This window comes from Lepidochelys kempii, chromosome 6 (assembly GCF_965140285.1).
Source record: "Lepidochelys kempii isolate rLepKem1 chromosome 6, rLepKem1.hap1, whole genome shotgun sequence".
Classification (NCBI taxonomy): domain Eukaryota; kingdom Metazoa; phylum Chordata; order Testudines; family Cheloniidae; genus Lepidochelys; species Lepidochelys kempii.
In genome coordinates, this window is record NC_136385.1 from 61,557,369 (window position 1) to 61,585,331 (window position 27,963).

At 47.2% G+C, this 27,963-nt stretch overlaps 2 protein-coding genes across 12 annotated transcripts in view; one reads left to right on the forward strand and one right to left on the reverse strand.

Moving 5' to 3' along the window:
- Positions 1-611, reverse strand: part of PACSIN3 (protein kinase C and casein kinase substrate in neurons 3) — a 38,974-nt gene extending 38,363 nt beyond the window's left edge. For 3 of the 7 annotated variants that reach the window (XM_073348248.2, XM_073348244.2, XM_073348246.2), the window contains exon 1: positions 351-609. The gene's annotated coding sequence lies outside the window, so the exon portion shown is untranslated. Of the gene's footprint in view, positions 1-3 lie in introns of all 7 variants that reach the window. The other 4 variants (XM_073348247.2, XM_073348245.2, XM_078853298.1 and 1 more) reach the window with 4 other exon arrangements.
- Positions 1-27,786, forward strand: DDB2 (damage specific DNA binding protein 2). 5 transcript variants are annotated; one of them, XM_073348242.2, is made up of 11 exons: positions 1-125; positions 9,307-9,494; positions 13,832-13,962; positions 15,457-15,648; positions 18,604-18,770; positions 19,874-19,973; positions 22,898-23,075; positions 24,499-24,644; positions 24,843-25,007; positions 25,917-25,962; positions 26,835-27,786. In XM_073348242.2, exons 2-11 carry the CDS (start codon positions 9,320-9,322, stop codon positions 27,077-27,079), a joined length of 1,545 nt encoding a protein of 514 aa, XP_073204343.1. In that variant the 5' UTR covers positions 1-125; positions 9,307-9,319; the 3' UTR covers positions 27,080-27,786. The 5 variants fall into 5 exon arrangements, with proteins under 5 accessions (XP_073204343.1, XP_073204342.1, XP_073204344.1 ...); XM_073348241.1 differs by lacking the exon at positions 1-125 and adding an exon at positions 1,984-2,252; XM_073348243.2 differs by lacking the exons at positions 1-125; positions 18,604-18,770 and adding exons at positions 6,227-6,713; positions 16,569-16,714.
- Positions 27,787-27,963: the final 177 nt, after the last annotated feature.

A 27,963-nucleotide genomic window follows, 5' to 3' on the forward strand; every position in this document is an offset into this window, starting at 1 on the left:
CACTTGCCATTAAGTGCAGCTCCGCCGCGCGCTGCCTCCCCTCCAGGGGGGGCCGGACTACTCCACCTCCACTCCGACCACCGCCGAACAGGCCGGGCTTAGCAGCCAGCGCCCTGGGAGCTCCGGTACTTACTGGGGAACAGGTCCGGAAAGAGCCTGGGGGAGCGCCCTGTTTGGGGCTGCGGAGTGGAGAGACCCCCCACAGGGGAGGGAAGTTTAGGGGGCCTCTGCTCTGCCCTTCGCTAGGGCAAGGGAACGCACCTATAGGAGCCCCTCTCCGGCAGCGCGGGGAGCGTTAGGGCCACCCCCTGTCCAACTGCAGTCCGGAGGCAGATTACTTTGTATCTTACCTCTCTACTTGCTACCCTAACGACTTCAGCTCCAAGCCCGGGTGCAAAGGAGCCCCGCTCGGCAGCGTCCCAGAGCGTTCCCGAGGCAGGCTGCCCTGTTTGCAGTGGGGCGAGCGGCAGATCGGATTGCCTCACAGCTCTAGCTTTGCCCCTCGCCCTCCAGCTTTAGCAGCTCCCCACCCTTATTTCAGGCTGCAGGACGCAAGGGCCCCCGCCCCGCCTCCCAGCGCGAGGAGCTCCCAGCTGGGCGGACCCAGGCAGCCCCGGGGATTCCAAAGGAGTCTCGCTGGTGGTGGCTGGAGAGTAGATGCTAAGGCCTGGGACAGCGGGAAGGGAGTGCGGGCTCGAGCCGCGCCAGGCGGGGTGAGGCAGCTGGACTCTCACCACGTTCCCCTCCTCCTAGTTCCCGGAGCTCTTGATCCAATTAGTCGGCTGTCACTGCGGGATGAGACAGGCCGCTGCCCGATAGCAGATGGGGCTGTGCTGTCCACACTGAGGATCAGAGATCAGAGCAAAACCACGTGCCCAGAGTGGACAAGAGCAGCAGGGGGTTGCTATTCCTAGGTGAGGTCTAGGAGCCGCTGGCACCGGAGCGTGGTTAGCCATAGTTCTTCACTTTTAAACAGGGTTTAGTTTTCCTTTTTTTCACTTCTATTCTTTGAGAGCTGGGGAGAGCAGGAGGTGACACTGCAAACAACCTTCTGAGTTTAGCTACAGCAGTGCCCCAAATCTCAGCTGGCCCAGGGACCTGGAGCTCTGCTGTGAAGGGGCTCACTTGATGGAGTCTTAGGACAGTTCAGTGAGAAAGCAAAAAGTTGCCCGAGTCTGTGCTAGGCACTGCTCTGAAGAAACTCACATTACTAGAATCTCATCTGGCTACTGGTGGGGCACCACTGGGGGGAAGATCACATTTCTGGGGCTGACCTTCAGTAGGGAGGAATCTGGAATATGAGGCTCTTTCTGCTCTACTAAACAGTTTTTCACATGTTTCAGCTAGGGTTGCCAGCCCTCCAGGATTGCCTTGAAGTCACCAGGAATTTAAAAAAAAAAGTAATCTTTAATTAAAGATTATGTCATGTGATGAAACCTCCAGGAATGTGTCCAGCCAAAACTGGCAACCCTAATTTCAGCGAATTAGCTGATCTGCAGGAGCAATGAATCAATCTGGCTGGCTGACGGGAGACCAAGGGCTGGTCGTGTGTTGTTATTTCCCCTTCTGCCCCCCGCCCCCTCCAAAAAAGCGGAGAAGCCATTCCTTCTCCTCTTGCCATAGTTTAGCTCTCTCTCTCCCTAGTGCAGGGATACAGGAGTTTCGCCATCGCCTTATTCGGCTTTTGTTTGTCTGCCTCCCTCCTCTACCTAACTCATTAGGCGCCTGCAATGTTCTCTCTCATTTTATCTGAAAATGCCATCAGCTCTTTCTGAACAATTCCGATCCTTAGTGTTTTTATGTCCCTAAACTGTAGATAATCTTGCGCTGCCTCGGCCCTCCAAGCTCTAGGTACCAAAGTTTCTGTGCCGCAAAGCAATTAGCCCTGATATGACGTGAGGTTTTAGGGCAGGCAATGCCAGTGCTAGCCCACTGGGGGATCCAAGCAGGAATATTTCCCCCTCCTACCAACACGTACTAATAATTAATAGGGGGCTTCCCACAGCTGCTTGGGGCCCTAAGCAATTGCTTTGTCTGCTTTTGCCTAGTGCTGGTGCTGAAGGCAGGTTTTACATTTTGGGAGTCGATGAGCCTTGCTGCCCCATCTCCTATAATTTTTTTCTCACTAAATTATTTGGGACTCAAGCACCAGGACCAACTATGGGTTCCCAATGACGTTTATTCAATAAAAGTAAAAAGAAAAGACTGAGGACCTGAGGGCAGCCTCACCCTGACAGCTCAGCCCAGGAACCGTAAGAATCTCTGTTATTTGGTGCTGATTGTTTGGCATGTGTTCTGATGTCTGTAGATACCTGGGACTGATTGATTAACAACAGTTGTGTCACGTTTCCTGGGAGCTAGATGTAACTCCTGCATCATGGGGCCCTTCTGAGATGCAGACTCTAGAAAAGATAATGGGATACCTTTTTGTTTCCTTTACTCTGATGTTTATATTTAGGTTGAATGGTCACACTGAAAGGGTCCCACACATGGGACCTGTGGTTTCTGACCTGTTATAAGGCACATTCTTTCCCCAAAGAGCATTTCAAAATCCTTACCCAACCTTAAGTTAGCTCCAGGGGAAATAATAGGTAGCAAATGGATTTCCCTTTTCATATTTTAATTAAAAAAGAGGGTTGATCAACTTTCTTCAACATAGTGTAGTGCTCACTCATGGCTCCATTAAATTCCAACATCTTAGTCAAATTACCTACTCTACATGTGTTTTCGAAGTGTGAAAAGGGCAGAAACCTTGAATAATTGTCAGAGGTGGGTACAGTGTATCCAGTGTCTGTCCAGGATGTAGTGTGTTTGGTGTGTGATCTCAGTACACCCGGCATTTGTCCAGGATGGGATTTCATTTTCTGTTTGGGGTTTGGTCCCCTGTGTCCATTTGTTAACACTGTCCATTTCTGATTCAGTGGCATGATGCTATGTAGCTACCTTTATCTCTGCTGTCTTTTTCCTTTCCTCTGGGGGCAGAATGTCCAGGTATAGGAGGAGGTCAGAGAATGTAATGTTATCTCTGACATTTTGTTTCCCTGGGATAGGAGCTGCTTGATAGGTTGGGATCTTAGGACAGATAGCTATCTCTACTGTCTCTTTTCTTTTCCCTAGAGTTATACACAGCTTTTCCTCATTGTTTTTAGTGGAATACATACTTGCTTCCATATACTGGCCTAAATCGAGTTGCTGTGATGTTACTGAGATGTTATTGTCTCTTAAAATGGCATAAGGAAGTAGTCAGACAAAAGCAGGAACTTTGGATTTCTTATAGTAGAGAACCAGGCATTGGGCAGTAAAAGGCTTATTTATACTACATATACCATCAAGCATACCACACTACCAAGTCAGAAGCCACAGTTACAATATAGTTGTTCCCTGACCTTGTTGCAACATAGCAGTAAAGACCATAACCATGTTAAGATTATAGCTCAATTACAAAAAATGGGAAATTAAGGATAAGATTCCATCCACACTACAATTATAACTAGATCCCCAGACTTGGTTACCTTTGTACTGTCAGTGGGTCCTGAGAGGCTAAGAATTGTAAATACAACAACAAAAATATTATATTCAAGTGAATCCTGTCTCTGGGCTTCCCAATGCATCCTGTTTTCTCCATTCATGCCTTTTAGATTGTAAGAACTCTGAGGCAGGGACTGTTCTATTTTGTGCCTTATACAGTATTTAGCACTGTTGGCCCATAACAAGTAAAAATAATTGCAAAGGAATCTGGTGAGTCTCCGGAGTGAAAGTAAGCACAGTGTTAGTGTTTGATAAGAAGTAATTATTAATTACTTCCATTCTAGCTAAGTGAAAGGTCCATAGGTTGCTATGTGTGGTCTCCTCTGGGCAGTGAAGTTAACACATTAGGGAGGTGAATGAGATAGGGAGAGTGTTTGCATCTTTGCTGGAGACAACTTTCTGCAAGTCTGAGGAAATAGGACCACAGTTTTAAAAACTTTTATTAAAGCTAATGTTTAAAATCAAGTTTACACAAGTTAAGACGGAAGGTACTATACATCTGGGGTCAGGCTTGAGTCATGAGAGATTACAAGTATTGGTTACAAGGTTCACAAGAGACATACATAGTACATAACCAGCATAGACACAGATTGGGGTGCAGGAGTTTTTAAAGTGTCAGTGAACAAGTGATCTCGGGTATGCCACCCATAGAATGTATTTAGAGTCCAAGTCAGCGTTGGTGTAACAAATAGGTTACTAGAGGCCCACTGAAGTCAACAGGAGTCTTTCTATCTACTTCAACTGGGTTTGAATCAGGCCCTGTTTTTCAGTGGAAAAGGTTAGAAATGTACACTTTAAAAATTCTGTGGAAAGCAGCATAGATTAAGATTTAAGTTATGTAAGGTATAATTTTCTGCTGGCTGTTAATGAGATATTTGAATCTCATGGACCCCTCTCTCCTCCTTTGTGATCTCTCTGAATCTATATAATCTATGTTGACTACACTCTTCTTGCCTGACATGAGCAGGAGGATAATTTTCCTGTAGTTTCCTTTCCTAGAGGTATAATACTGGACACTTTCAAGACATCAATGTGTGTTCTGTGGGCAGATGGCTTGCAGAGGCAGGTGCTAGTTTGAATTATTTATTTGTACATACATACATGCATACACATACAGTGCCCAAATGTGTGGTAGGTATTTTGCAGAGACATGTAATAAGACAATTTATCATGAGGTGCCAGTGTTGATATATATGTTTTTACAGAGATAGTTACTTGTTTCTTATGATATGTCATTGTTTATACACAATTTTGGTATGTTAGCAGTTGGTGCAACATTGTTATATTCCAGTAGACAAGCATGGTTTGTGTGTATTTTTAAAGTAGCGTGGTTACATGGAAGACTATACAAAGGTGTTCATTGAAGCATTTTTATTTATCGAGAGATGCACAAACAAACGTTGTAGGAGTTGTGCTTGTAGCTAACTGTGTGGATGATTGGAGTACAGGCAGTCCTCGGACTTAAGACACAATTGGTTCCCGAAAATTGCATCGTAAATTGAAATGTTGTCACTCAGAACTGCAATCCACTCCATTGCTGGACTGAGTGTTGTAAAGTCAAAACCAATTGTTGTAAGTTGAATCAGGGTATCAATTCAGAAATGTCGTAAGTCAAACATCGTAAAGTTGAGGATTGCCTGTATAGCCTTTCTGTAAGAGTATCAATCTATGAATAAATAACAGGATGATATCCCACCATGTGCAATGGAATGTAATTTTAACTCGGAGTTGTTTTAGCCTAATTTCTTGAATGTTGTTAAATGGAATATTAACTAAGGTCAGGTGATCTCTGATTTTGTGATTTAGATCTGAACTGTGATTTGTACTATATCTTTTATTTTCTTTAGCCACATTGTAAAAGCATGGTTTTCTCTGACAAACCATACCATGTGAATGTTAACATTTCAAACTAGTATTCCTGATGGCTATAAAATCCACTATGGACCTCAACATGCAGCTCCAATGTACCTGTTTGGTGCTCTAGAAATGCATAAAATAGATAAAAGAGATTAAGTTTATGGGGCCTATTCCTAACAATGTGATTAAATATTTGACAACAACCTAAGTCTTTCTGTAACCTTTTGTGTGTGACCAGATTGTTCCGATCTCAAGGCAGGTCCAAAAACCGTGTGTAGTAAAAGGCCTACTCACAGACACTCCAGAAGAGAGTGAGGCTGTTTGTGTTAATTTTGTTGGTGATCACTAAGGTGCCGACAAAATGTTACTTTCCACTGGAATTCTTTCCACAGCAGGGAGGTTGTGGGATTTGGGGGATGTTTGCCAGTGATATCCTGGAATTATGATTCCCATTTTTTGTTTTTTGTGTGACTTCTCGACTCCAACATCGTGCAAGGCTCTGCAGAACTTGGTAATTGTCCTTTACATTTCTCTGTTACTCTGAAACTGTTGATAAAAGTCAGACAAACATTGGGTGCTGTGTGTTTGCCCGGCCCAGCCTGCTGGGGAGAGAGGACGGTAACTGCAGGTGCTTGAGAAAAAATAGCATTTGGAGTTTGCATTGTTGAATCAATAATTGCACAAATGCTTTCTGGTCCAAAAGCCAAAATAACTGTTCCAAGTTCACTTATTCTGTTGCTTCCCACATTAGACCAGGGTTCCTGTCTGGGAAGCTGAAGATCTGGGGGTGGAGGAGGAGTGTTGAGGCCTAGTTTCTAGTAAGGTTTGCTGGGCCGATTGTGTGTAAGGGGGCCCAGCAGGCTGTAGCAGGAAAGGACACAGCCCAACTGGGCAGTGGCTGATGTAGCCTCAGGCATGTATCTGAAGGGCGCTGAGAGTTCACCACCCAATACCACGGCCCTAACCCTCTCCAGTCCTTGAGGCTGGGGTGGGGAGCGAGCCCTGTGGCCAGGCCCCAGCGGCTCTGGGGAGGCTCCAAGGCCACAAGAACTGAGGTAGGAGGAGTATCCAGCTGGGCCCTCGCTCCCCTCCGCGGAGCGGCCTAGGGTTCACCCCCCTTTCCGGGTGTCTCGTCCCGTCCGGGAGCGCCCGGAGGAGGAAACGCGGGGCTGGGGGCAATAGCCCGGGCGCTTCCCAATCCAGACTCTGAGCGCCCCCGCCGCCGGGTTATAAAACAGCCGAGGAGGGCCCGCCCCGCCCCCGCTCTGCGCGCCGGGCTGTCGCGGGGCTGGGCCAGGCCGGGCAGCGGAGGCCGCGGCGAGGACCAGGTGAGGCGAGCGCCCCCACGGCGCCGAGCGCGGGATCCCCCGAAGCCCCTCCCGGCCCCCGAGCCCTCTTCCATCCCCCGGCCCGGAGAGAACAACGCGTGAGCGGCCCCGCGCCGGCCCTCCCCTGGTCCCAGCGTGCGGGCCGTGAGCCCTCTCTCGCGGGAGACCGGCCTCACAGCCAGCGGGCTCCGGAGCGGGACAGGGTCAGGCCCCGGACTCCTGAGCTGCCTTCAGCCTCCTGCTCGCGCCCCGTGCGGTGCCCTGTCCTGACTGAGCCTCGCCGAGTGGTTGTCGCCATGAGACTGATGGGGAAACTGAGGCTCCGAGAGGGGAAGGGCTCGTCCCAGGTCATTCCGTGAGGCATTGGGGGAGTCAGGAATAGAACCCACAAGACCTGGCTCCTGTCCCCCTTCTTTCCCCGCCCCCCCAAACCAGTAGACTCCCCTCTCTCTCTGGTGTGTGCTGAGAGCACATAGACATTTCCCAGGATGCAACTGATGAACCCTCTTGCTAACGTTGCCACTACCGTGTTCCCTTCAACTTTTGAAACGTTCCCCTCTCCAGGGAGGGGTGCTGGGGGCACTGCAGGAGATGGGCTCTGGCTAACACCTTTTACGCTTGCAACCAGGCCCTCCTGTATCAGCCAGTGAGTCTTGGAAGACCATTCACGCCATGCTGCCAGCCCAGGGCTTGTGACAATCCAAAGTCACTGGTGCTCCTCACACACACACTGCTTCAGATGTACTCTTCCTGCTGGGGTTGGATGGTGCCTGTGGCATTCACAGTGCCTGATTCACACTTCTGCTCTTTTCTTAACCAGGTCATATGACACCAATGGCAACAATGTGCGTGGGACAGTTCTGGAAACATTCAGGCTATTATACAGAATGGAATCGGTGCTAACTAATCCAATTCCTGGATGTAGACTTCAGGGCTAGAATAACAGGGTGTGCTGTGGGTCAGAACTGAGGGGCATCAGCAGACCTGGGTGGTGGTGGGGTTCAGGACTAGAATAGTGAGGGTCTGCAGGGGACTGGCAGGGCTGTGTGGGCTTCCAGATGGGAATAGCAGAGTGCTGGAAAGTCAGCATTGGGCTACTATTTGGGGAAGCTTGCACAGTGCCTGCCTAACTATATTTAGCTATAGTCAGACATCAGTGACATTTATTCACAAACTAAAAATAAAATATGCTACTGTCAAAGGATCAACTTGTACTATATTTTTCATAGAGGCCCCTTGGGATCTGCCATTGAAATTTTCTATTTTGGAACCTCCCAGATCAGGAGTTGGCAAACTTTTTGGCCCGAGGGCCACATCCGGGTTGTGAAACTTTATGGACGGCCGGGTAGGGAAGGCCGTGCCTCCCCAAACAGCCTGGACCCCGCCCCTATGTGTCCCCTCCCACTTCCAGCCCCCGACTGCCCCCCTCAGAACCACTGACCCATCCAACCTCCCCGCTCTTGTTCCTTGACCGCCCCCTCCTGGGACCTCTGCCCCCTCCTGGGACCTCTGCCCCCAACTGCCCCCTGGGACCTCACCCCCTATCCAACCCCCCCCTGCTCACTGTCCCCTGACTGCCCCGACCCCTGTCCACACCCTGCCCCTAACCGGCCCCCAGGACTCCCCGTATCCAACCCCCCTGCTCCCCATCCCCTGACCGCCCCCCCCCCCCCAGAACCTCTGCCCCATCCAACCATCCCCTGTCCCCTGACTGCCCCCGGGATCCCCTGCCCCTTACCCCTCCCCCCTTTACCACGCTGCTCAGAGCGGCAGGAGCTCGCAGCCACGCCGCCGCCCTGCCCGGCAGAAGTGGTGGGCCAGAGCACTGGCGGTGTGGCGTGCTGAGGCTGCAGGGGAGGGGCTGGGGACTAGGCTCCCCGGCTGGGAGCTCAGGGGCCGGGCAGGACCATCCCGTGGGCCATAGTTTGCCCACCTCTGTCCTAGATCAAAAGAGGAAAACTGAGTAAAAGGCTTCTCACTTTGGATTGGGGGTGGGGGAAAAGAGTTTAATTTCTTAGTATAGAGCATTAAAATAGAGGGCTAAAATTGTGTTGTCTCCCAAAATCTGTATGTGCGTGTCATGGAAAAGCAGGGTGTGTCCAGCATTTTCAGTTTGCTCATCACCATAGTATCTAGGAGCTTGATTCATGCATGTCAATTTGAGTTGACAGAAAAATAATTTTTGACCATGCTTGGTGGCAGAGCCTAATGAAGCCTTGTCCTCTTCAAAAAGCACTGAGCCTGACCAGGGAGGTCATGTAGCAATGTGTGTGCTGTAAAGACAGTTGTGGCATTTTGTGCAGCTCAGTAGATTCCAAATATGCTACTGTCTATTGAGTATTGAGAATTCTGTAGAAACAGAAGATACCCCATTGCTTTAGAAGCCAATCTTTTTCATGAACGTGTAAAGAGCAGTTTATTGACCCCCATTCCCATCCCCACAACAATGCAAGCAAAAAGCCAGTAGTACAGAGATGAAGGGTGGCACAGGTATGTCCTACTTTTAGTCTGTCAGGGCATGTTGTGCTCCAACTTTCTGTCTTAAAGCCAGAACCAATGACAAATCTTATTATCCTTACTTTGTTTTTTTTAGTGGGGCAGACAGAATGACCCCTGAGAACCAGTCAAAGGACAAGAAGCATGTGAGGGTGCATGAGCATCAGCCAGAGGAAGATGCAAAATCAACTGGGAAGAGGAAACGAGACCATGGAGAACTGGAGAATGAGCCACAAGCAAAAAGATTGTTTCTGAGAAAAGCAGCCAAGCCCTCAGGGAAAATCGGTAATGTTCCCTCAGATTCTCACCCTTTCTGCCAGCCAGGCCTTTATAGCATGAAGGGCGTAAACCAAACTTTCAGAGATCAGGGGTGGGGAGATGTCAAGGAACCAACAGCCTGTTCAAACAGGACTTTTTGGATTGGATTATGTTTCTTGAGGGGTGGAGATATGTGGGGGCATTATTCTCCGCTATCTGTTTGGAAGCTGTACTGTGTGCGTGTGCGTGTGCGTGTGCATATGCAGCATTTTTATGAAAGTCATTGCTTATCTCTCCTAAAGCTGGGCTCAGCAGAGTGTACATCACTGCTCATTGAGGAGTGATTAAGCTTTGTGGAATTTCTGAAGTTCTGCTGCCGCATTTCTGAAGTAGGACAGACCAATATTGGTAACGTGACATTATATAATTCTTCATGCTTTTCCATAATCAGAAGGTTAGTATTGCACATCATGAAGTCGAAACCAACATTTCCATCTGGAGACCATGCTGTGTCTACAAGCAAGATGCTGCACAGAAGTGGGAGCTAGAGGGATGCTCTAGGTAGATGGTAAATCTTTCTGCTGATCTTCTGTAAGGTTGTGTTCATACTCAGACAGACTGGGGCTAGTTCCTTTCTGGCTATAATCAGTTAATTGCACCAGGCTGGATTAGTGTTCTCACTAGTTGTTTCTCCTTTGTGTATTTTTTCGTCCAATATGTAACTTTTGGGTAAAAGATGTTTCACTTTTTCCCTTTAATGGGGGGGATGGGTGAATATTAGGCTTGGCCTATGTTACACAGTTAGGTCAATATAACTTATAAGGCAGCTTATGTAGACCTGATTATATCAGTGTACACACTACAGCCTTGTCCCGCCAATATAAGTGCCCTGCCACACTGACATCATAACTCCACCTCCATGAGAGGCCTAGTGCTTATGTCGGTGTAGTTAGGGTGAAGCAGTGTCTGTGTATATAGTGTGTTACTTACATCCGCCATTAGCTCTCTTGTCAATTTCATGGCTCCTGGCCCAGCTGCCTCCTGCCCCCATGGAGAGCTTCTGGCTGGGAGCCAGGTTGAGAATGGATCCTGCTCCTGGCTGGGAGTCGCGGGCAGCTAGACCCCACTACTTCTTCCCCACTGCCCCGCTCCCATCTAGGAATGGCTGTCTTGTGAATTTAAAACTGCCAGGGCTGCCTGGATCCCAGCAGGAAGCAGGCAGGGGCAGCCTGAGAAGCCGGGGCAGCTGAACCCTGTTCCCCAGGGATGAGAAGCCCCGGGCAGCTTACTCTCGGTGGGGAATGCGGAGCTGAGCGGGGGAGGGGGGCAGCCCGCCAGGAGCCCAGGAGCCTGTGATGCAGCTGGGCTTCTGGCAGGGAGCTACCAGTGGAGCTGGGAGACCGGGCTTTTAGTCCACACACATTGCCCCTCTTAGGTTGGTGGAAGTGCTCCTGGTGAGGATGTGCACCACCGACCCAAGGAGTGTAGTGTGGACATGCACCACCACATAATTACTGCAGGGGCTGCAAGTTGACCTAATATAGGTCAACATAAGTTTTTAATGTAGACATACCCTTAGTCTTTCCAGTATCAAGGAAGTTGTGCAGGCTTACAATTAGAATAAGGACTCTGTGTCTCTTCATGTCCATGGGTATCACTTTGAATCCTATAATATGCTTATGGGATTTCATAATATCTGTATGGTGGCACCCTTGAAGATGGCTTCTTTACTGTATTTCATAAGCCCCAGTTTGTTTGGTTTCAGAGTAACAGCTGTGTTAGTCTGTATTTGCAAAAAGAAAAGGAGTACTTGTGGCACCTTAGAGACTAACCAATTTATTTGCGCATAAGCTTTCGTGAGCTACAGCTCACTTCATCGGATGCAACAGTTTGTTTGGTGTATGACTAAAGGTTGGAGCAGGCACTAATGTGAGCAGTGAAAATTGAAGCAAAACATCCTGTTTAAAGGAATTCTGCTTATTCTAGAGCTCATGGTCAGTGAACAAATCTCCTGTAGCTAATGTTACCACATGACTTTCATTATAACTCCAGGTCTGATTTTTAGAGTTATTAAACCTCTCCAGTTTCAGTGTGCTTCAGTGAGAGTTGTATGTATGTATTCAGTACCTTTGAAAATGAGGCCAATCATATTTTCACTTATAGCTTACATAAAATGTTTTTGAAGTTGAGCCTTTCCATTCTGTATCCCAATCTAAAAGGTGAGTTTTAATTTTTACTCAGTTTGGAAAAACCCCAGTGGGTAAATAATTTTTGTTGCATAGATAATTCAAAAATTGTCTAAACTTTAAAATCTGAGACTCTACATGCAACTAGTCCCCAAAGACGAATAATTGTCTTGACAGAATAATCCATTTTTTAAACAATATAAACAATTAAACGAGTTTGGTGCATACATGGTAAAAATTTGAGTTTGAAGTTCTGTAATTGCATTATGTAGGGCATGCAATACACTGCAAAGCTGATTAAAGTCATCGGTAGGTATTTTGTATTTCTATGAGGTTGAGTTTAACATCTGCTGAGCTGCAGAGAAGCTATGCAACCAAATAGCGCTACAGCTGTCTTTGCAGTAGCCCATTTCCCTTCTTGAGCTTTCTGCTCAGGCTCAGCTGGGAGAAAGCTCAGTGTTGTTGTGAAGTGGATGGAGCTTCATTAGGTTCTGCCACAGAGCATCCCCAGAAGTGATTTTTCAATCCATAAGAACTTTAAAAAAAATGTTCCTCTCTAACTAAGCAAAGACTGTGTCCCCAAAAAGGCCTCCACCTAGGCCACGCTTCAGACTTAAGAACATAAGCACGGCCACGCTGGGTCAGACCAAAGGTGCATCCAGCCCAGTATCCTGCCTTCTGACAGTGGCCAATGCCAGTTGCCCCAGAGGGAGTGAACCTAACAGGTAATGATCAAGTGATCTCTCTCCTGCCATCCATCTCCACCCTCTGATGAACAGAGGCTAGGGACACCTTTCCTTATCCATCCTGGCTAACAGCCATTAATGGACTTAACCTCCATGAATTTATCCAGTTCTCTTTTAAACCCTGTTATAGTCTTTAAACCCTGTTATAGACTTAACCCACTTTTGCTGTTGCTCTGCTTAAAAAAGTAAAGTTGGAATTTTCTCACAGTGGGAGTACTGTTTTATGGGATTTCATTCTTTCCAAACTCAAAAATGTGTGAAGATCAAATTTCTTAAAAAATAAATCTATATCTATAGATGTACTTCCTGACAGGACCCAAGCCTGGAAAAATGCCTCCCTTCACTTCAGGCAGTGAAAATCTTTGAGTGTTAAGAATCTGTAAAAATGTGAGCATCTGCTGTAATCATGTATGAAAGTGTGTGTGTGTGTGTGTGTTAACTTCTTAATTTCCAGACTTCAGTGTTTCATAAAATAAGGATATTTTTGTTATATATAATACTCTCTTTATTTCTCTCCTCCTGTTTTGTATTAATATGGATCCTTACATGAAAATAAGATTTTTGTTTCTTAAGAGATTCATCTGCTCTTCTGCTTCTCCATCTGACGCCTGGATCCACTGGGATGTTACAGTCCGTTGCTGTGGGGATGATTAGGTCACACATGTGGGGTTGATCAGACTCTCTTTTCACATAGATGTCCCGGATGATTAAACCTGAAGCACTAGCAAAATACAGAAAACCTGCTGTGTTGCTCAGCAGAATTCTCCCTGAACTGAAAGGTTTTCAGGCTATTCTATGAGGTGCCAACAGGTCTTTTATCAAAAAGAAAACACACAGAGCCATAGGCAGGCTGTGTGAACGACAGCACAAGCGGGTGGAATATTCTTATTCAGGTGCAGGGGAAGTGGTTTGGAATTCACAATTTGGGAATTTTCAGTTGTAACTGTTAAATTTCACTCAATTATCTGCTGATCCGAGGTCTGATCTCTCCCCTGCCACTGTGGTTGAGATGCTGATCCCAGGAGTTCCTCTCTCTCTTTTTCCCACTCTTTAGGTCTTATTTTCAGGCTCTGTGTGTCCTTGCCATATCAGGGTTATGTGTATAGCCTCTAGAAGCTCAGGCGAGCCATTCCCTGTAAAATCACTATAGCCCTCTTCTTTCCTTTGCTCTGGGATGAATCTTTAACAAGGAGAATCGTATTGAGAAGAAACCAGGCAGATGGTTTGTCAGGTTATGGGATGCATTGTGCTTTGCAGGAGGCTACTTCCCCTTACACTCATAGGAACTGCTTGAGGTCCTTTCTCTTGTGGCTAGAGATCACTTCTGGATTCAGCACCAAATACAGCTATCCTCCCTAGTACAGTGTAGTGAATAAACATGATGTGCATTGGCTTGTCTGTCAGTAAGTTTCCCTGTTTTGCTGTCTGGCAGGCTGGGCTGAAGGTGGTTCCATGTTCAGAAACTCAGGAGTGCTCTTCCATCAGGTGGAGAGGCAGTGCAGCATCATCCACTACATCTACCAAAACATGCTGGGTGGCTCTATCCGAGCACAGCTCAGGCAGGTGAGAGTGTCTACTTCTCATTCTACTGGACAGCTGAGCTCCCAGTAGAGTTTCCCTTAAAAATGACAACGAAAGCGTGAACACACATGAGGGAGCTTAAAAGGGCCAGGGGTCCACTCCCGTCCAGGGCTTATGGTTTCCATGCCTTTAAAATTACTAAAATTCTTACAGTAACGTGCTGATAGTCTGATTCGCCGTCACATTTCTCCCCTTAGTCCATGCAAAATGCAACTGCTGAGATCATTTTCCTTTTTCATCAGTGACACATCAGTCCCCCCCCTTTGAATCCCTCTACTAATTCTCTGCTCCCCTGAATTAAAGGTAAGCTTGTTCTATCAGTTGATGCCTGGCACAATATTGCTTCCACCTACTTATGTGACGTAGTCCTATATCATGTTGCCCCCACCTGCTCCACTCTGCTAATAATGCCAGTCTCAATGTCCATTTGTTAACTTCTCTCACAGTAATCACTACACCTTTTCCCATGTTTCCTCAGGGTATGTAATACCTTCCCTGAACTGGTTTTCCAAGGCATAATTATCCACTCATTTAATCCTTCCTTAAGGATTAACTTTTCCTGAAATGTCCACAAAGAGTAAATCAACCAGGATAGTTTTATTTTCTAGGTCATTTATGTGTTTTATATTTTTGATTTAAAAATTCACCCAGTCTGTACACTTGCTTTAGCTAAGTAACCACATGATTTTGTCACTGTCTTGGCTTCTCTGCCCAGCCCCATTTCTGTAAGCTTTTTGTCTTATTGTGTCATGTGGATTGTAAGCACTTTGGAAGAAGGACAGTGTCTTTATGTCTCTGGATGAAGCATAACATTTCAGGGTGCTCAGTAAATACATAATAGGAGGAACTGTGGTTGGTGGAGTCTGTTCCTGTGAGGAAAGCATGTCCAGCTGCCATGTTAGTGTGATGATACCAGTTATCCTCCCCTCTTAGCCAGCCCAGAGGGCTTGGTTCAGCTCCCCTTACAGATCTAGAGAGTGTTTTTTCCCACTGCTTTGTCACTGGGGGGTTGAGTATTCGTGGCTTGGGTACATTTGTTTGGAGAGGCCTGTCTTCCCTGCGGCTTTGTGCTCCCATCTATTGCCCAGCTGAGTCCAGAGAGGGAAGCAGCATCTTGATGTGAAAACCCTAATACCCTAACTGTTCACCCTGTTAAAAGCAGCCAAGGGCCATTCAGATCAGGAAAGAAATCTGCACCACCCCATCACTACCAGATTGACTTGTGTTTATGGTGCAAGATGCGGCAGACAACAACCCTATAGATCTGCCCACTTGGCTGTAAACTCCACTGTGAGAGTGAAGAAAGCTGGTCTGAGTTTCTCCCTGATATTCCCGGGGAGCAGCCTGGCTTTGCTAACTCCCTGGGAAGTGTGTGTAGAGGGGTGTGCATACAAAGACTGTCAGTGTTTTTGGAGAGATTCAGAGACCTACTTCCAGCTCTGTGGAGATCCCAGTCTCTCGTTTTCTTTGTAACAGTGTCTCCAGCTTCCCTTTGTGCGTTCTCTTACTTCATACCGCCTCTTCCGAACAGCAAGTCCCTTTGACAGGAGAGTGACATGTCTGGAGTGGCATCCAACTCACCCCAGCACTGTGGCTGTGGGGTCCAAAGGTGGAGACATCATCCTGTGGGACTACGAAGTACTGAATAAAACCTGTTTCATAAAAGGGGTAAGTCACTAAGTGTGTGGGATGGGCAGGAGGGTAGGACTGGAACAGTGCTGAGTGCGGCAGCTCATTATTGAGGTGCAATGTCAGAACTGTGAGGGGCCCAGGACTGGAATAGCAGCAGGCGCTCTCCTGATCTTATAGGACTGAGCTGCAGTGGTGGATCGGTGTGTGAGGCTCCAGACTGGCAGTGCGGGGGTTGCAGGTCAGAACGGAGGTTTGTTTGTAGAATTTACGGTGAAGTTTCGTCAGGTTATATGCTTGGGGGGGGATGGGGGGATGGGTTAGGGATTGGTGACGATGAAGAAGAAAGGAAATCTATAAGAAGTGTGCAGAGAGGGTTTATTTATTCTAGGCTTGAAAATCTCCCCCTCTTTACCTTCTTGTTCTGTGTCGGATGAGGAAGCACCTTTTTGAGTGGAAGGAAGGAAAATCCCTTCTGGTGAAGAAGTCAAGGAGTGACGTAGAGTCACTTCCTGTGACTTTGAATGGTTTGCTTGCCCATCCCATCCCCACGCACCAATTCCAATCCCAATTCTATGTGGGCTCATAGTCTTCACATCAGCATCTGTGGCTCTTTAGCTTAACAAATGAATACAGATCGGAAGGAGGATGATCATCCTCTGAAGGTTCCTAGGTCCCATTCCTGGTTGCCTTGTGCTCTTTTTTGTGTAGCATTGTGACTGCCAGGGATCACATTGCCCTGGAACTGCAGGCATTGTAATCTCCTCCCCTGGTCAGGTCGCCTGCTCAGCCAGGGCATGACTTGTAGAGATGAAGGTTGCCTTTGTCTCTTGAGAGGCCAAGGCTTGTGTCACTGTTGATGTTGGGGACCCAGTGATGAGTACAAATTTGCAGAAGGGACTTTCCTCCTTCCCTATCACTTAGTGATTTTTCTTTTTTGTTCATCCCCTTCATTGTAGATGGGAGCTGGAGGGGCGATCACAGGAATGAAGTTTAACCCTTTTAATCCCAGTCAGCTGTACACATCGTCAGTTGCTGGCACAACCACCCTGCAGGATTTTACTGGCAGTACGCTCCGGGTCTTCACCAGCACCGAGGACTGGGAGTAAGGAACACAGCAGTTTTGTTGGCTTTTGCCCCCTGCTGGCAGTTGCAGCACAGGGAGGGGGAGCTTTACTTGTTTCTGAAACATGAGAGCTGGCCTCTCTGCTCCCCTCCACATCCACCTCCTCTCCATTCCAGAATCTTTGTCTGTTGAAAGCCTGTCTCTCTTGTTTTTCCTATTCAGGGTGTAGGAGGAGGGGAGAGAATACTGACCTTTTGGTTGCCCCTAAAGGAGGGATTCTTCTTCCACTCTTACTCCTTCCTGTTGTTTTTGGAGGGCACCAATAGAATTCCTCAATTTTGTGCCTTTACATGGCTGTGTCTCATGGTGACCTTCTAACCTCTGAGCTGTTAGCAGTGCTGCTCCCACTGGCCACAGGGTCTCCATAGAGCCTGAGGACTTCCTGCAGTATTCCTACAAGCCCTGTTGGCTTAGAAAGTCAGAGGATAGTCCTAGGAATGAGCCTGTAGCATCAGCATGCCAGTTCCACTTTGCCCTCTTTGTTTTCTTTCCCTGCCTGCCTCCTGCCAGTAGCATGTTTCCCAGCTAGTTTCCAAAGTGTCTACTCCAGCTGCAGTCCTTCCTGGGGAAGAGGGCAAAACCAAACTGGAGAGGTCCAGTGGGATAGTTCGGTGCTGCCATGCTGGAGATCCAGGTTTAGTGTTCAGGTGACTCCCTGGATCAATAGGGGCCTGGAGGAAAAGACATGCTCTGTCCTTGGGGTGGCAGAGCCTCACTTCCTCCTGTAATATTTGCTGCTGATCAAGATGAAGACAACTAGGTCTGAAGGGGAGGCCTATCCAGTTTCCATTGGTTTTAGGTAGGGGTCTTTTAGGGGTCTTGTTTTTTTCAGGGGCTTCTTGAAAGTCAGTATTGAGGATGAGGCCTTCGTACAAAGTGACTTTGTGAGAAGCAGGTGAAATGCACTGCCTGTCAGAGGGTTTTGTGTCTCCCCGGCTGGCCCCATCTCTTTTCTCTCTCTGTTGGTGTATGAGGATTCCACCTGTTGGCTCAGTAGAGACAGGCTGGGGACGGTTCCTGGGATAGGATTCCTCTGCCTCCTTTGCCATGCAATCAGCAGTGGGGATTTTTCCCTGCACAGCTCTCTTCCTGCCTGCTGGCACCTTGGGAAAGACCAAACGTGACCCACTGGAAGCCGCTGTAGGGACTCTGTGGAAGAAGATCCTACAGGAAGAATGTGGTGCAGGTTGTGTTTGGGGTTTTGTATGTTTCTGCATGGAATGTTGCTTGTGTTCTTGCCCTTCCGGGCCTGGCGATGGTTCAAGCTGTGATTACCACAGCCACATCCTGTAGTCTGAGCTAGAGAAAACTGTGCTGCTGGAGGGGACTTTGCTTTGTTTGGGAAGACAGATGGCAGACCCTGCAAGCCCAAAACATTTGTACTCTCTGGCTATGTCTACGCTGTCAGGGCGTTGCTGCTGCTGCAATCAATGCACTGGGGGTCAATTTAGCGGGTCTAGTGAAGACCTGCTAAATCGACAGTAGAGTGTTCTCCGGTCGACTCCAGTATGCCATTGGAAACGAGAAGTAAGGTAAGCCCATAGGAGAGCGTCTCCCGTCGACCCAGCATGGCGTAGACGCCGCAGTAAGTCGATCTAAGCTACGTCAACTCCAGCTACGTTATTCACATAGCTGGAGTAGCGTAATTTAGGTTGACTTACCGCGGTAGTGTAGACATAGCCTCAGTTTAGTAACAGACTTGATAAAATGTGGCTCTTTAGTGCCACTCTTGTTGGGAAACAGACTCCATGAACTTGGTGTATCTCAGCTATGGAGTGAGGTGTTCACTTCCAGGTTGTTGGCATTCTGCCATGTCCCTCCCTTCCCCAGTAACATTGGTGCCCCTTCCCTTTGTCTGTGTGTTCCAGAAAGGGCCAGGAGACTCTCTTGGAGGCATGAAGTTCAGCCCATTTGAGGCAGTGAAGCTTTATGTGGCATCAGGGGATGGCACCCTTAGTCTGCAGCATCTGGAAGGCAAAGCGGCGCAGGTGATCTCCCGCACGCCAGGCTGTGGCCATGAGTACCATGATGTTTGGTGAGGAGGGGCAGGCAGGGTTGTGCCTCTGCTCTGTGCTATTTATACTGTAGTTCCTCTTCTTCTCTTTGATGTGACCTTCCTTTGCTAGGACTAGGACAGATTCTATTTGCTGGTGCTGTCAGTGAGCTCAGAGTTGTGTGACGGGGCAGGCATGTGGTCCTGCTCCAAGGGTTTGGCAAGCTCAGGACAATTAGACTCCTGCTGTTCCAGTGCATGATGGGTAATATAGTTTTTGGCATCTTTTGGACAGCAGCAGCACTGGGAGTGTACTGTTCCTTTAAAAGAGCGCAGGTGAGAAAAGCAAGGTGCTAGACAGTCAGTCTAGTGTTCTCCTGTTGGCCATGAGCTGGGCTAAGCTTATAGGGCAGCTTAGGTTAAACCAAATAACATTTATGCAGAAACATGTAATCCTATTGTGATAACTCTGCTACCCCTTCGGAGGTGGGGGTTGGATCTTCAGGCTTGCCACCCTGACTCCAGGGCTTTGAATTTTAGTGTGAACATCCCCTGCAGGGCAAAGCTTTGCAAAGAAGTTCCTGGATGTCAGAGAATTCTCCCTTCTCCCCACTCAGTATAGTCTGGGTTGGGGCACTATGCCACCAAAAGCCTGGGTTTGATTTAGTTCTTGGAGTGGTGTACTGGGGGAGCTTTAGACCTGAAATTTTCCAATCTAGAGTCTGTAGCAACTCCCTGCAGCTTCTTCACCCCTGTGTGGGGAAAGCTCATTTTAAGTCCATTTCTGCACATTGTGTAAATGTCTCAGGTGTGGTCCTGATCTTTCCCAAGCTGTCTCTGTATACAGGTGGCAGGTGGCTATTCAGCCTCATCTACGTCCTACTGCCCCAGCATGTTCCCGCTATCTAAAGCTTACTTGGCAAATAACTTGGAAGTGATGTCACATCAGTCACCAACCCAAAGCTACCTTGGTGGACTCTGCCCCTGGACTGATGACTGAAGTCCCACTTGACCACATGGGAGACCCAGTTCTGAGTCTGTTGCAGTTCCTCTCTGTAGAGAGGCAGGGACAGGCTGTACTCAGGGTTCCCCTCCCAATACCTGTCCGCAGGAATTGGTGCTGATCTATGTATCTTTTCCTCTAGTTTCTGGTACTGCAGTGTTGATGTGTCTGCAAGCTGCCGGACCGTGGTGACAGGTGATAACGTGGGTAATGTGGTCCTGCTCAGCACTGGTGGTGAAGAGGTTTGTATGGCTCCTCTCATCTTCCCTGCCTCTTACTCTCTCCTTTCCAGGGACCCCGATGGTTTGTTTTTTCTTTGCCCATGTCTTTCCTGGGAGCAGGGTCCCTAGAAAGAGGAGCATGCATCCTTAACCTAAAGGAATGTGAGTCCACCCAGTATCTGCCAGGCGATGCTCCCTGCCCTTCTGCAGTGCACTAGAAACTGCGTGCCCTTCCTCCCAAGGTGGGGAGCATGCTAAATCACTCAGAGTGATTTCAAGTTAAGGTCCACATCATGGGATCTGCCTGCATTGAGAGTGTCTGATTACTTAGGAGAGCAGAAATTGTGACATCCCGAAGGTGTCAATTCCCCCTAGCAATGAACACACTCCAGAAACCTCTTTGGAAAAATGGGAGTGTCACTGGCGGGGGGTGGGGTGGGGTGATCTGACAACCACTTCCTCCCCAGGGCTACTCACAAGCAGGATCAAAGTCCTGGGCATTCCCAGCTCCAAATCCCAACCTCAGCAAAGGCCAGGAGAAGAACAGAAACTGCACCATTTCCATCCTGTCCAAGGGGGCAGAGTGTTAGCACCAGGACTGGAAACAGAAAAGAAAGCTGCCTAGGAGAGGGTGGGCCTGGAATTTCTTAAAAAGCGGGCCCTGCCAATCAAGAGCAACCTCTTCGCCGCTGCTTTATTATAATCAATCCTAAGTCGTCACTTCTGTTGCTCTCAGGGGTAACAGTGCTGGGCAATTCCCACCCCAGGAGCTGTAGGCAGGGGGGACATGTTAACCAGTGGGCCAAGTCACTAGCTGTGGCACTCCAAATAAAGCCCAAATACTAGAGTTTAGCTTTTTTCCCTTTCCTCAGGGCATTTTTATTAATACATAGAAGATGCAAAAATGTTCATAATACAAAATTCTCTGTAATGGAGACCTTTCCTACCTTCTGCTGTTGGGAGGGACACATCCTGCCTTCTCCCCCCCTCCTCCCGGTAGCCCTTTCCTGTCTACTATGGAGAGAGACACACTTGGGCTTCTCTGACCTCTGGTCTCTTCTGTCTGCTGTCCCTGCCCAAGAGGCAGGAAGCCTCATACCTGGCTTCCTGTAGGTCACACGTTTGCTCCTAGTCATGTGCCCTACAACTACAGCTCTCAGTATTAAAGGCCCCAAGGACTGTAAGAGCTGCCCTGTGTTTATACCCTCAAGGCCGAGTGCCTTGTTACATGCCTAATAAATTCATTGGGAGTAGATGAATCGCCAGCCCCAGTAATATCCCCACAATGGAAACCTTTCTGTGGTGAAACTGGCAAAGGGACCAGGAGAAGATCTTGGGCCTTAGCAACCATCTCAAAGAGAGACAGTCAGACCAATGGCCCATCTAGCTCAGTATTCTGTCTTCCGACAGTGGTCAATGCCAGGTGCTTCAGAGGGAATGAACAGAACAGGTCATTATCAAGTGATCCATCCCTTGTCACCTCTTCCCAGCTTCTGGCAAATAGAGGCTAGGGACACTTCAGAGCATGGTTTGCATCCCTGACCATCCTAATAGCCATCGATGGACCTATCCTCCATGAACTTATCTAGTTATTTTTTGAACCCTGTTATAGTCTTGGCCTTCATAACATCCTCCGGCAAAGAGTTCCACAGGTTAACTGTGCATTGTGTGAAGAAATACTTCCTTTTGTTTGTTTTAAACCTGCTGCCTATTAATTTCATTTGGTGAACACTAGTTCTTGTGTTATGAGAAGGAGTAAATAACACTTCCTTACTTCCTCTACACCAGCCATGATTTTATAGACCTCTATCATTTCCCCCCTTAGTCGTCTCTTTTCCAAGCTGAAAAGTCCCAGTGTTATTAAACTCTCCTCATATGGAAGCTGTTCCATAACCCTTATCATTTTTGTTGCCCTTTTCTGTCCTTTTCCAATTCCAATATATATTTTTTGAGATGGGGTGACCAGATCTGCACACAGTATTCAAGACATGGGCATACCGTGGATTTATAGAGAGGCAATATGATATTTTCTGTCTTATTACCTATCCGTTTCTTAATAATTCCCAACATTCTGTTTGCTTTTTTTGACTGCCACTGCACATTGAATGGATGTTTTCAGAGAACTATCCACAATGTCTCTTAGTTCTCTTTCTTGAGTAGTAACAGCTAATTTAGAGCCCATTGTTTTGTATGTATAGTGGGGATTATGTTTTCAATGTTCATTACTTTGCATTTATCAACATTGACTTTCATTTGCCATTTTGTTGCCCAGTCACCCAGTTTTGTGAGATCCCTTTGTATCTCTTCACAGTCTGCTTTGGATTTAACGATCTTGAATAATTTTATATCATCTGCAAATTTTGCCACTGTTTATCCCTTTTTCCAGATAATTTATGAATATGTTGAACAGTACTGGTACCAGTAGAGATCCCTGTGGGACACCACTATTTATCTCTCTCCATTCTGAAAACTGACCATTCGTCCCTACCCTTTGTTTCCTATCTTTTAACCAGTTACTGATCCATGAGAGGACCCTGCCCTCTTATCCCATGACTGCTTACTTTGTTTAAGAGCCTTTGGTGAGGGACCTTGTCTCAGGCTTTCTGAAGTTTGGGTATGTCAGAAACTGCAAGTACAGACTCATATAGATGAGTCTGAGCTCTGGGCTGTGGGGTTTGCAGCGCTGGCTGTAGCTAGACTGCACCTGCCCCATGCTCTAGGGTCAAGGCTTGCAGTGCTAACAAGCTCTACTACCTGCACCAAAACCTTTGGATAAATGGGGTGGTACAATATGCAAGTTAAGGAGTGCTCAGAGCCCCACTGCCTAAATCCCACAGGCTCTCTGTACCAGAGCAGTGCTGGAAAGTTCTTTATGGGGCACGTATTGCACCTGCTTGCTGTGTAGCTGTTGCACAGATCTCACCTTCTGTTTCCCTCCGCTGCAGATTTGGAAGCTGAAATTACATAAGAAGAAAGTGACTCATGTGGAGTTTAACTCGCGCTGTGATTGGCTCCTGGCTACAGCTTCTGTGGACCAGACAGTCAAAATCTGGGACCTGAGAAACATCAAAGACAAGTCAAGTTTCCTTCATGTGCTGCCTCATGACAAACCTGTCAATGCTGGTAGGTCAGTGAGGTAGGACTCTCTCTCTCTTTCTCTTCCCACCAATCTACCTATCTGTTCTGTGTTTCTGTCTGTTCCTTTTGGTCTTTTGTGACCTGTGCCTGTGTCCATCACGCTTGGGTTTTCTGTGCCCCACTTTCCCTCCCATAAATGTGTATCAATCCTGTTTCTTTCATATCCTTCAGTGTGTCTACAAAAGATGAAATCATTCTGGAGCAAGCCTGAGTTTGATCAGTTTTTAAATTCAAACACTGACATAAACTTTATCTGAAATTCCTGTACAAAAGTGTTGGTGTCACCCATAACACCTTCTCATTGGCTTCTGGCTAATTCATCCTGAACTATTGCTGATGACAGAGGGATACTTATAGATTCCAAGGCCAGAAGGGCCAACTGTGATCATCTAGTCTGACCTCTTGTCTAACACAGGCCATAGAAGTTCCTAGAGCAGAACTTTTAGAAAAACATCCAGTTGTGATTTAAAAATTGCCAATGATGGAGAATCTACCATGACCCTCAGTCACTTGTTCCAATAGTTAATTATCCTCACTGTAAAAAAATGTATGCCTTATTCCCAGTCTGAATTTGTTTAGCTTCAACATCCAGCCATTAGATTGGGTTATGCCTTTCTCTGCTAGATTGAAGAGCCCATTATCAAATATTTGTTCCCCATGTAGGTACTTATAGACTGTAATAAAGTCACCGTTTAATCTTCTCTTTAAGATAAACTGATTGAGGTCCTTGAGTATATCACTATAAGGTATGGTTTCTAATCTTTAAATATTCTCATGGCTCTTCTCTGAATCCATTCTAATATAACTTAAATGTACTGTCCTCCTAATAAAGTATCTGTTCTCAGTGCGTCAATCCTCTGCAATTCCTGGGGAGCTGCCCGTGAGAGCTTAATGTGAAAACACTGAAGTTTTCTGGGGATAGAGCGTGGAATTTGTTGGGGCAGATACTCCTGATCATCTCATGCTGAAGTTCCTTTGGTAGAAACAGGGACTAGGAATCAAGATTCTTTTGGTTCTATTCCCAACATTGGAGGGATGGGGTCTAGCAGGGCAATAGTAGTTAGAACTGCTGTGTTCTGTTTCCAGTTCTTTCACTGGCTTACTATGTGACTTTGAGTGAGTTCCTTTCCCACTTATTGTCTTTTTTCCCCCATCTGTAAAATGGGGATGATGATACTTCCCTGGCACCCAGGGATTGTAAGCTTCAGTTTAATATTTGTAAAGAACTTTGAGTTCCTGGGAAGAAAGGGGCTAGAGAAGGACAGAGTCTTGTTCCTTGGGCTCTTTTAAAATAACTATTTAGGAAGTTGTAACGCACTTACAAATTAGGGGTATGTGTTGTTTAGCTCTTCTTTGTCTATGGCCGCAGGATTGTGATCTTCTGTATGCTTTATTGCCCTTTTCCCAGCTTATTTCAGCCCAACGGATGGTGCTAAGCTCCTGACCACAGACCAGCATAGTGAGATCCGAGTCTATTCCTCTTCAGATTGGACCAAACCACAGCATCTGATCCCACATCCACATCGGCAGTTCCAGCACCTCACACCTATCAAGGTGAGGTAGCAAAGTGCAGTCTGATCTCACAGCAGATGCCAGTAACAAGTTGGAAAAAGCTTTAGTACAATTTCTTTTCAGAATAGGGCACTGCAGTGGGGAAGCTCACTCTGCTGGAGTCACAGCTTTCTGATTCATATCAGTCTTTAGCTGTGTTCCTCCAGAGTTGTTGATCACATCCATCTGCTTTATGTCTAGGCGACGTGGCACCCTCGTTATGACCTCATTGTGGCTGGTCGCTACCCAGACCCTAAGTTCCCAGGATACACAGTGGATGAGCTGCGAACTGTTGATATATTTGATGGAAACACTGGGGAGATGGCGTGCCAGCTCCACGACCCAAATGCATCTGGCATTATCTCGGTGAGCTTGAGCACTAGAGTTGAAAGGGCCACAGTGCCCTTAACTATAGCCAAGACTTGAGTATCAGGGAGATCATGCAATAGGAACAAGACCCAGAATCTCCTAACACAGGCTCATACTCATACCAGGAGGAGGCATCCTGGCAAGGTGCGGTGCAGGGAACAGTCTGTATACTGGCCATGGGAAAGAGTGCCTCAGAGAGGTTGGCTGTGACGACTAATATATGTGAACAGCTTCTTGGGAGGGGAAGTCTCCTGAGAGTGAATCCAGGGTTGGGGATGTGAGGAGTCACCTGGGTTGCTGCTTCTCCATCTGTTAGCTGGTCCTTTCCTGGCCATGTGCATTGGAGTCTCTGTGAAATACAGTCATGCCCCAGGGAGGAAGTAATGTCTCTTAGCATGATGCCAGCTCTCACGTCGGCTGCTCCCCCCATCCCACCCACCAGCAGCTTCTGAGCAGAAAGTGACATTCCAGTCACAGTAGGACATTGAGCTCCCACAGGGCTGACTCCCCAGCAGGATCAGACTGAGGAGAAACTGAGCAGAGCAGGAAGACTGGACCTGATTCTCCTTAAATTTATACCAGTGTTACACTGATTACTCTGTTGACTTCAGTGTAACTGCCCCTGATTTACACCAACATGAGAGGAGGATCCAGCCTGCTGACTTTCAACATGCAGCAGAGAGGGGTTGTAAAGCCATGCTGGCCAGCCCCCTGACACCTGCAGCTCTTAGCAGTGGGGGTGTAGTGTCATGCCAGCCAAGGGCAGCTGACCTTTGCAGAACAGTTCCATGTTCAGCTCTGGGCCTTTTTGTAGTATACTTTAGGGAATGTTCTAGTTCCCAAATTGTTTGATCATGTTACATAAGCATTGAGGCTGATAGTTTGTCAATATGTTTACATTTGCAGCTCAATAAGTTTAACCCTATGGGAGATACACTGGCCTCTGGTATGGGTAAGTAGGCTTCTGGCTCTCTGTCCTTATTTTATTATTGAGGCAGTTGGACAGTATGGGGTTCTGGTCTCAGAAAAGGGTAGACTGGCTTCTCCAGACAAACATATGTTGAATGTGATGTACTTGTGAGTTCTAAACCTAGTTCTGACATTGATCTCACCGAGGCTGAGTTTCATCCTCTGTAAAATAGGTTAATACCCTACCCTCTTTATCTCCAAACCCCAGTGTCCTCAGGATTAATCCATGGTTTGTAAAGCGTTTTGAAAACATCCACTAAAATGTGCAGTGTGGCGATTAGCTTCAAGGGAAAGCAGCCTCCCTAGGAGGAGAGGGTGCTGCTGCCATCTATTGGCTGTATGGCAATACTGCAAGATGTGAGATGAAAAAAGTTCCTGCCCTTTGCCCTCTACTGCTGGTCTCACTGGCTTTTGTTTGACTTCTTTTGGGTTACTGCACTTGTACATACTTTATATCCAAAGAGGCCCTGCCATTCTTGGGCTCCCTAGGATCTGGGGAGGCTGGCCATATTGGGGTCTGATTTGATCTGAATGCAGAATCTTTGGTAGAACTTTTCTTTCCATGGAAGTTGTGGGCAAGAGAATTAACTGATCATGCCCCTTAATTGCCGGCTACTGCTCGAAAAGTTTCCATGACCATACAGCTAATAGGGACATGATTCCTACAATAGGACTATGTGGAGGCAATGTCAGGAAGAAATGGTTTACACCATCCTTAGTAACTGACTAGAAAAATACTACTTGCTTTTGTCGGGCAGTGGCTGAATTTTATATTTAATTGGTATAGACAGTGATTCCCCCATTAGAAACTATGTCTGCAGCAGAATTTCTGAGTGTTGAATTTTTTCTTCACAGGCTTTAACATTCTGATCTGGAGCCGGGAAGAGATGGTGACCAAGAAACAGGAGCATCTCTTGAAAGCTATGACAGAGCAGAGAAGTGGAAGCCGGAGCTTGTCCAGGCATGGGCTGCAGAAGCAGTCAAACCCACTGGCAAGCAAACTCAAAACCAATTTCCTTGCTCTGGAACTAGAGGGGACTAAAACAAAGGGCAAAGATCCCAAATCACAGGGCAGGAAGCGGAAGGATCTGGAGGATTGAGCAAACACCTCCAGGCTTTCTAGATCATTCTGGACAAAGCTAGTCCTGACACAGTGGGCGACATCTACCCTGAGGGGCACCCAGCCTTCTGCTTTGTCCTTCCTTGCTGGGTAGTAAGTTGCTGCTTGTACTTTCTGCTTTCCCCATTAGAGGGTGGTGTCATTGTCAGCTCCTCCTCCTGTGTGGCTGATACATTTTATCAAGCACTATAGGAGCCTGAATGTCAGCATGCCCTGTGCTGGCATGCATTTAATGGGACCACAAAAAGCAGCATTATGCTTATGCGTGATTTTTGTTCTTTAATTATCTGTGTCATGGGATATGAGGTCAATGTGGGAGCAGCCAGGGCTGAGCTGGGCTGCTGCTGTAGTTTATATCTTCAGAGCTTTAGTCTCTCTCCTGCAGTGCACCGGCCAGCCCTGTTTTCAGTCTTGTACCCCAAAGTATGGGGATAGGTGTTCCCGAAGTGGAACCCGAGGACTGTCTTCCAAATACCCCTTCTCATATAGCTACATCTCAGGGCTGCTGTTAACCTACAAGTTTTTATGTTTGAAAGTTAGCTTGTTTACAACACTGCCTGGGGCATAGGTGGAGTATATGCCCCCCCAAAAACTGCTGTCTGGGGCCAGGGCTCAGGCCCTGGTGGGAGGTTTTGTTAATTTCATGGTGTTTATAATATTCAACTGTTAATAAAGTTTTGTACAGAACAGGCTTTCTTCCTTGGGAGAGTGGTCACCTCAGGGGGTTTGATGAATGGCTTCTTGTGAGAGGCTCTTAAGCCCACCCCAGCAGGAGTTGACAGACTGCTGGGGGGTATATGTGCTAATGTTGCTGCTAGAAAGGGCTCTTGTGAAATTAGATGAATTCACTTACAAACTGAAGTA

Bases quoted from the DNA above. Each gene is read 5' to 3' on its own strand.
- DDB2 (XM_073348242.2), top strand. From the start codon at position 9,320: ATGACCCCTGAGAACCAGTCAAAGGACAAGAAGCATGTGAGGGTGCAT. The intron at 13,963-15,456 runs GTGAGAGTGTCT...TCTTTGTAACAG, and splicing joins TCCGAGCACAGCTCAGGCAG to TGTCTCCAGCTTCCCTTTGT. The intron at 19,974-22,897 runs GTTTGTATGGCT...CCTCCGCTGCAG, and splicing joins TCAGCACTGGTGGTGAAGAG to ATTTGGAAGCTGAAATTACA.